We start from the raw sequence: 8265 nt of genomic DNA, 5'->3' as shown, positions 1-8265 counted from the left end.
AGTTTTTTTCAACATGGTCATAAGTCCAGCACAAACAATGGTTCATGATTGGTTTAGGTCATTCATGATCATTGTGTGTCTCATCCTGTGTCTTAATTTCTCAGACTCTCTTGCAGTTGGGGTGGCCTTACAACCAGCTCTAATCAAAAAGATTTGAGGACAAATCTAACGTGAGATTTCTTGGAAAAAGTTTGGTTTTCTGATACAAAGGGTCACAGACAGCAGGCACTGTTCTTCTTCCCCCACCTCCTTCCTGTGGACATGAGGGCTGGAGCCAGAGCAGCCTTTAGGTAAAGGCCAGGGGAATGTCAGACAGGTCAGCTCGGACATCCTGGGACACTGGGCCACCATGCCAATGGCCCTTTCTTGCTGGATTTCTTATTGCGGGAGCAAAATAACTTTCTTGTTTTATTTAAGCCTCTGTAGTAGGTTGCAAAGTGGTCTTCCCAAAATTCTGGGTGAATTTTGGGAGGACAGTATGCAATCTCCTAGTGTCCACCCAGAATGTCAGAACAAGACCTTATTTGGAAATAAGGTCTTTGGAGGTATAATCAGTTAAGAATCTTCAGATGAAATCATCCTGGATTTAGAGTGGGCCCCAAATCCAATGACTGATGTCCTTACAAGAAGAGAAGGCATAGAAAGATACACAGGGGAGGATGTCATGTGATAACAGAGGTAGAGGTTAGCATAATTCACCCCCCATTCTCCCCCTTCCAGTGCCCCACGCCCCTTGCAATGTGATGCAGCTCCTTCCATCAAGAGGCGGAGGCTTCTTTCCCACTCCTTGACTTGTCAAGGCCTTGCCACTTGCTTTGTCTCACAGAATGGTAAGGAAGTGATGACATGCCAGTTCTGAGCCTCGTGCATGTCTGCTTGCATTCCTGAAACCCTGTTCAGCCACCTGAGAACAAGCCTGAGTCAGCCTGTTGGATAACAAGAGACTGACGGTCCTTGTCAACTCTGTCAACTCTGGTGCCCCAGCTGCCAGCCAGGCTTCTCTAGCCCAGCCAGCCTTCAGCTGATTGGCCAGCTGAGTGGAGCAAGATCAGCTGTTTGACCCAGAGCAGCAAAACCACCTAGTTGATTTGTAGACTTGTGAGCAATACCAAACACTTATTTTAAGCCACTAAGCTTGGGGTGGTTTCTTACCCAGCAGTAGCTAACACCTACATACTTTCAGTTATTTGGCACCTGTGAGCAATTGAATTTGGGAACCCTGTTTTAGCTAGAGGTTTTCAGAGTTCACTATGTTTTAGAATTACTCAGAAAATCTACTTAAAATAGAGATTCCTGGGCTTGCTCCTAGAGAGTTTCAGTAGACTGGGTGAGCTCTACGTATCTGCATTTTGACCAGCATTGCTAATTCTGGCATAGGTAGTCCATGGAATACACTTTGTAAACCATTTTTTTCATGGGAACAAATCACTAAAATCATTGTGTAATCTCTAATATTATTCCTCCTCCAATATCAGAAGAGAGAGAGGAGAGGGTTTCGGCCCAAAACGGGAATGGGCTGCACTTATCTGTAGAAATTGATAAAGAGAAATATCTCCCTTGCCTAGCATCTCAAACACTGCATTTTACATTCAGTATTGTTTCCTGATTGCATTAAGAAATATACTGCAGCCGGACACGGTAGCTCATGCCTGTAATCCCAGCACTTTGGGAGGCTGAGCTGGGTGGATCACTGGAGGTCAGGGTTTCAAGACTAGCCAACACAGTGAAACCCCATCTCTACTAACAATACAAACATTAGCCAGGTGCGGTGGCACACACCTGTAACCCCAGCTACTCAGGAGGCTGAGGCATGAGAATCACTTAAACTCTGGAGGCGGAAGTTGCAGTGAGCCAGGATTGCATTACTGCACTCTAGCCTGGGCGACAGAGTGAGACTCTTTCTCTCTCTCTCTCTACATATCTATATCTAATCTATATCTGTATCTATAGCTATATATGTATGTGTGTATATATACATATATATACTGCTTTTAATTTACATAAAAATATTTATGATCATATATAAATAACAAAACCTTGGTTTTAATTACAAAATGTTGTTTGGTGGCTGGTGGATCAAATTAAGGAGGATTAGCTAGAGGCAAACTGCAAAGAGTATGAGGCAATCAAGAAAAACTTAAAATATCTAAACAATGACAACCTGTGTAACAGATCCTGGAAGCTGGACAAGGGCAACTGCCTGTGTCCATTCCTGCTGGGCCAATGAATCAGCTGCCAGTCATTCTGCCAATGTTTACCGAGGACTGATGTGTCAGACAATCCTTGAGCTGGTGCACAGCAGGGACAGGCCATTCCTATCCTCTCTTCACGGAGCATGCATTCTAATGGGGTGAGGGACACAGATGATAAATGAGATAAAATATATATGAGGTGGTATACTGTCCCCCAAAAAGATATGTTCAAGTCCCAACGCTGGGTGCCTGCGAATATGACCTTATTTGGAAACTCTTTGCAGATGTAATCAGGTTAGGAGGAAGACGCTAGGGTGGCCCTAATCCAGTGCCACTCGTGTCTTTCTGAGAAGAGATATGGACACAGGGAAAATGCCATGCAATGATGATGACAGAGTGGAGCGATGCATCCACAAGTCAAGGACACAGGGAAACGTCATGCGATGACGTGTCAGAGAGTGGGGTGATGCACCAACAAGCCAGGGAATGCCACGGTTTGCCAGCAACAGCAGAAGCTGAGAGGAGAGTATGGGGCAGACTCCCTTACAGCCTTCAGAGGATACACGGCCTTGCCGACAACTTGATTTTAGACGTTCAGCCTCTAGGACTGTGAGAGCATGCGTTTGTTGTTTTAAGCCACCGTTTGTCGTATTGTTACACAGCTCCAGGAAACTAAGGGAGAAAAAGCAAAAGGGGAAGGGAAGCAGGGGATGCTGAGGGTTATGTTTGCAGTTTAGACTAAAGAGCCACTCGGACGTCCTCACTAAGATGGGGAGGAGGGAACGCACGCCAGGCAGATGGAACAGCAAGTGCAAAGGCCCTGAGGCAGAAGTGTGCCAGCTGTGCTTTTGGCTGGTATTGTGTGGGTTAGGGAAAGCGCTGGGAGGTGAGGGTGGGGGAAGAGGGGAAGGACCAGGGGATAGGGGACTTGCAGGTCATAGCAAGGTTGTTCCATTTTGCTGAGTGAGAAAGAAAGCCACTGGAGGGTTCTGAGCGGAAGAGTGGCATGAACTGAATTTTTTAAAATGTCAACTTTAAATTCTGGGATACACATGCAAGACGTGCAGGTTACATAGGTAAATGTGTGCCATGGTGGTTTGCTGCACTTGTGAACCCATCACCTAGGCATTAAGCCCTGCATGCATTAGCTATTTATCCTGATGCTCTCCCTTCCCCTAACCCCCAATTGGTCCCGGTGTGTGTTGCTCCCCTCCCTGTGTCCACGCGTTCTCATTGTTCAGCTCCCACTTATTACTGAGAACATGCGGTGTTTGGTTTTCTGTTCCTGTGTTAGTTTGCTGAGGATAGTGGCTTCCACCTCCATTCATGTCCCCACAAAGGACATGATCTCATTCCTTTTTACGGCTGCATAGTATTCTAACAGTGGCATGAGCTGATTTTTAATAGTAACATCTTTTTTCTTTTTTAAAAAGGATCACACGAGCAGCTGTGCGGAATGTGGGAAACCAGCTAGAAGGCACTGCTTTAAAATGGACGGGTGGCGGGAAGGAGAGTAAAGAGGGGTGGAGGGAGGAGGAGGGGTAGCAATTGAGTTCTGGATGTTTCGGGTAGTGGAGCCAAGAGGATGTGTTCATTGTGGACAGAGAGAGGAGCCAGGCATGACCAAGGATTTTGGACTGAGCCATTGGAAGCAGAGAGCTCCAGAATAACGGCTGTTTGACTTGTGTGTGATTTTCTGTAGTTTACTGAATGCACGTTCTAATCCTTGGTCGTGATTCCCACATGTACAATATGAAGGTATCTGAAAACGTCTGAAACATTCATTTTTATTACTAAACACCACTACTTGCCCCGAAACCTTTGTATGCAACACACGGACCTTTCCTGTTGGAGAGATGTTTGGAGGGTCAAGTGGTTAGTAATGTCTACTCATCTGTGCTGGAGACGAGAGGGTAGCATTTACAACACGCCGGTAGGAAGGCCAGGTCCCCTTCTACTTAAAAGGCTTGAAGCCCAGGCGCCACTGGGCTAAGGCAGCTTCAGGGCCCTGGCCCGGGAGTGCATTTGCGGGGACTCCCCCTGAAGACAGGGCGGCAGCCGCGGGGCCTCACGTCGCCCAGGCTCGCGGGACACCGCGATGATCAAACAACGACACTGGCGTTTGCTTTGGACCTCACAGGATGTGTGGTTGGCGCTGTATTCCAAACAGTGCCACTGTCAACCCGGCTTCCATCGCGCTCGGGACACCGGGATGGCAAACAGCAGGCTGTGGATGGCGGGCGGTTTCCCACTGACTCCTGCCCGCTCGGTGCAGCTGGAAAAAATCGAAGCCGGGGGCCGGACGCGCCGCCCACGAGCCGTTCCTCGGCTAGCACTGCCCATTTTGCCCAGGGAATTAACTTGGAAGTTTTCACTTCACTTTTCGCACAGAAAATCATTTTAAAAAGCAAACCAAACGCCTGTAAGCAGACCCGCTAGGGAGCCGGACTCCGCCGCGCGTCCTTCCCGGCTCCGGAGCGGCGGAGCCAGCCACCCGGCACTGCACGCTGGCCGCTCACCCCGCTAGGTGCAGGGAAGACATGGGCCGGCGCGCGGACCCCAGAGAGCGCAGCGTGACCTGCTGCACGGACCCTCGGATGAGAGATCTTGGGCGGGATCTGCGACCGGGGCCGGCCCTTACGTCAGGAGGGAGGGCCGGCCGGCGGGGGAAGCTCCTGCGGTGGCGTCCGCTGCCCCCGCCCGGCTGCTCGGAAACTTCCACCGGTGGCGGTGACGGCCACGCTCCCCTGCGCACGCGCAGCGCGGCTCAGGCGCCAGCCCGGGGACACCGGCCCTAGCGCGCATGTCTGCACGCCCCGGTCTGCGCGCCGCGGCGGGCCGAGGGCGGCGTGCAGGCCTTCCAGCGGCTGCTTATTCCACCCAACCCCGGCCTAGTCTGGAAGGGCTCGACGCCGCCGTCTCTCCCTCCAGCCCCTCCCAGTCGCGTAGCTTCTGACGCCGTCCTCACCCCGCCCGCGGCCGACGGGGCCCCAACGCGCAGGCGTGGTAACCACGGCGGCGGTGTCTAGTGAGGATTTGAAATCGGTCGCGCGTGCGCACTGGCGACACGGCCCGGCGACCGAGGCCGCGCTTCCTCCTGCCGCCCCCGTCCCCGCCCCCTCCCCCGCCCCTCATTGGAGCGGAGGCGGCGGCGGCCCCCTCCTTCCCCCGCGCTGTCGCCGCCGAGAGTGTCTTTTCACCGCCGCCGCCGCAGGAGAGCGGAGCCAGCGGCGCGAGCGTGACTGAGGGCCGGGCGCACGGGCGGCGGCGCCTCCCGCCGGTCCCTCAGCCGCGCGGCGCCTGGGCCCGCCCCCTCGGCCCCGCCGCCCGCCCCTCTCCGATGGCCTCTCCCCGCGGCCCAAGTGGAACGCCGCCGCCGCGGCCCCCGCGCCCGCCCCGCGCCGCGTGAAGCGGGAGCCCCGAGACCGCAGCCGCCCGCTGGGACGCGCCAAGCGCCGGAGCCGCCCGCCGCGGCCTGCCCGGGCCCATCGCTGCCGCCGCCGCCGCCCCACGCCGGAGCCCGACGGGAGCGCGGCTCGAGCAGGAGGCCGGGGCTCGGCCCGCCAGCCGCCGCCGCCGCCGCCACCGGCCCAGGCCCGTCCGTCCGTCCGTGCGCGCGCGGCCGGGCCTCGGGGCGCGGCGGGGGCGGGGCCGCGTCGGGGCGGGCGGGCGCGCGGGCCCCGCGGGGGCGGCGCGTGGATGGATCCGCGCGTGGCCTGGATCCAGCCCGAGCAGAAGGGGCCAGCCAATGCCCTGTGGATGCAGATCTGGGAGACCTCGCAGGGCGTGGGCCGCGGCGGCTCGGGCTTCGCGTCCTACTTCTGCCTCAACTCGCCGGCGCTGGACACGGCGGCCGCGGCGGGGGCGGCCGGGCGGGGCGGTGGCGGCCTGGGCCCCGCGCTACCCGCCGCGTCGCCCCCGCCGCCCGGCCCCGCCGCGCCCGCCGCGCTGCCCCCCGCGCTGCTGACGGCGCTGGGGCCCGCGGCCGAGGGCGCGCGGCGCTTGCACAAGTCGCCGTCGCTGTCGTCCTCGTCGTCGTCCTCGTCCAACGCGGAGTCGGGCACCGAGAGCCCCGGCTGCTCGTCGTCGTCCTCCAGCAGCGCCTCGCTGGGCCGGCCGGGCGGCGGCCGCGGCGGCGCCTTCTTCAACTTCGCCGACGGCGCGCCCAGCGCCCCCGGCACAGCCAACGGGCACCCCGGGCCGCGCGGCCCCGCGCCCGCCGGCTCCCCGTCGCAGCACCAGTTCCACCCGGGTCGCCGGAAACGCGAGAACAAGGCCAGCACCTACGGCCTCAACTACCTGCTGTCCGGCAGCCGCGCGGCCGCCCTCAGCGGAGGGGGCGGCCCCGGGGCCCAGGCGCCGCGGCCCGGCACCCCGTGGAAGAGCCGCGCGTACAGCCCGGGCATCCAGGGGTGAGTGCGCGGGGCGGCCGCGGGGGCGGGGGCGGGGACCATGGTCCTGGCCGGCGCCCGCGGTGCAGACACCCGTCCCAGGTGCCCGGGCTTTTGGAGGATGGATATTGAAGGCGAAGGCCAAGGCCCGACTCTGCACTGAAAGTTTGTTTTTTAAATATCAAACTCATTTATAATGGAGTGACTTGCCCAGATCCTACAAATAACAGTGCAAGAAAGGGGCTGCTGAGTAGGACCTGCAGGTATTTGTCTTTTTCACTCTTGAGATTGGAAGGGGAAATCGACTCTCTCCCCCTCCACCCCGCCTCCGGGCAAGTGAGGAACCTCTTGTCAAAGTGGGGCGTAGATAAGTGTGGCGTTTCATGTAAGTTGCAGAATAATTTAGCATTGCCAGGAACTCAAATCACGTCGAAGGTAATTAACCTTCTTAATTTCATTTTTTAAAAAAATTTAACTGTCAACTTAGAGGTGATTCATTTTTTGGGGGGTGTTGTGTGCTTTAATTTCGTGCTGCAATTAACATAAGCATCGCCTATGGTTTATAAACATTGGCTTAATTCAAAGAAAAAAACAGATTTGTCATGTATGTCTATTCTTTGGAAGATGCCATTTTTATTTGAAATATTTCTACATCCGCCTAGAGGGAATTAGAGACGCCACTTAAATTTAGTGCACTTACAGACCGCAAGGAATGAAACGAAAGGTGGTGTGTGTGTCCGGGCTGGAATTGTCCCAGGTGAGGCTGTTCAGGTGTGATGCTGTTGACGCAGCCCTTTTGCCGTTTTGGGCTTTTCTGAGCGTCTGGAAGTAATTTATGTGTAGGTTGTATGTCAGTATTTTAAGACTTAAATGATAAGTTTTCCATGCACAATTTTTTCCCCCAAATTTAAAAAACAATTATGGATTTGCCGGGGTGTGAGGGTTGTTGCATGCAGTAGAGTCCTACAAATAACCACAATTGCTAGGTGTTGGGAGTTCTTACAGTAAACTTTTTCTTGTAACTCTGTTTCTCATTTGAAGTATGTTGGGAAATACGAGTTGATACTTCCTTAAAGCGTGTGATACACTGTAATAGCTGCATGTTCTGTAACTTATTTCACCTGGCTTGGGCTACAAGTGATACCTTCTAAATTCCACGAAGTGTAAACAAGCAGTGCAGACGCTGGCGGTAGCGCAGACTCCTCTCCTCTCCCTCCAGTTCTTACCTGTAGAACTTTCTGAGAGCAGGTGGTTGGGAGCAGTTTCTTCTTGATGAATAGCAATATATACCTAAGGGCTCGCTTGGGAGGACCTTTAGGTTTCCAGCCTGTTATGTAACTGGAATGGACTCCGTTTCTCTTAGCACTAGAAAAAACAAGAAGACACGTGGTCTCTGCCAGCCTTGGGTTGTACCTCTGCTCTTAGAAAGCGGTAGCGCATCAGGTCCCATGCACCTCACTTGGGCTCCCGGAGCTGTTTCCTCCTGGTAACTCTAGTCAGGCTCAGTAGGTAGTGTTGCTTTTGTTACTGAATGAGCCCACTAGGGTCAGGTGCTGTGCTAGGATCTGGGGATCTGGGGCAGGGACTGCATGGAGACACAATCTCATGATCTTGACCCACCCTGAAACCTGCCTGCAAGTGCCCCCTGCCTAGAGCACAAGAGTACCCTGCTCAGTTGTGCA

General features: G+C 54.9%; 1 protein-coding gene across 4 annotated transcripts in view; it reads left to right on the top strand.

The window, feature by feature from the left end:
• The first annotated feature begins 5327 nt into the window (after positions 1-5327).
• TENT4A (terminal nucleotidyltransferase 4A) overlaps positions 5328-8265 on the top strand; it is a 43610-nt gene continuing 40672 nt past the window's right edge. Inside the window, exon 1 of one of the 4 annotated variants that reach the window (XM_055245625.2) lies at positions 5328-6604. In XM_055245625.2, the coding sequence (XP_055101600.1) occupies positions 5892-6604 (713 nt within the window). In that variant the 5' untranslated portion in view covers positions 5328-5891. The remainder of the gene's footprint in view (positions 6605-8265) is intronic. The other 3 variants (XM_055245624.2, XR_010116260.1, XR_010116259.1) reach the window with 3 other exon arrangements.

This window comes from Symphalangus syndactylus, chromosome 16 (assembly GCF_028878055.3).
Source record: "Symphalangus syndactylus isolate Jambi chromosome 16, NHGRI_mSymSyn1-v2.1_pri, whole genome shotgun sequence".
NCBI lineage: Eukaryota > Metazoa > Chordata > Mammalia > Primates > Hylobatidae > Symphalangus > Symphalangus syndactylus.
Note: the sequence above shows the minus strand (reverse complement) of the source record. Positions and strands in the feature narration are given on the sequence as shown.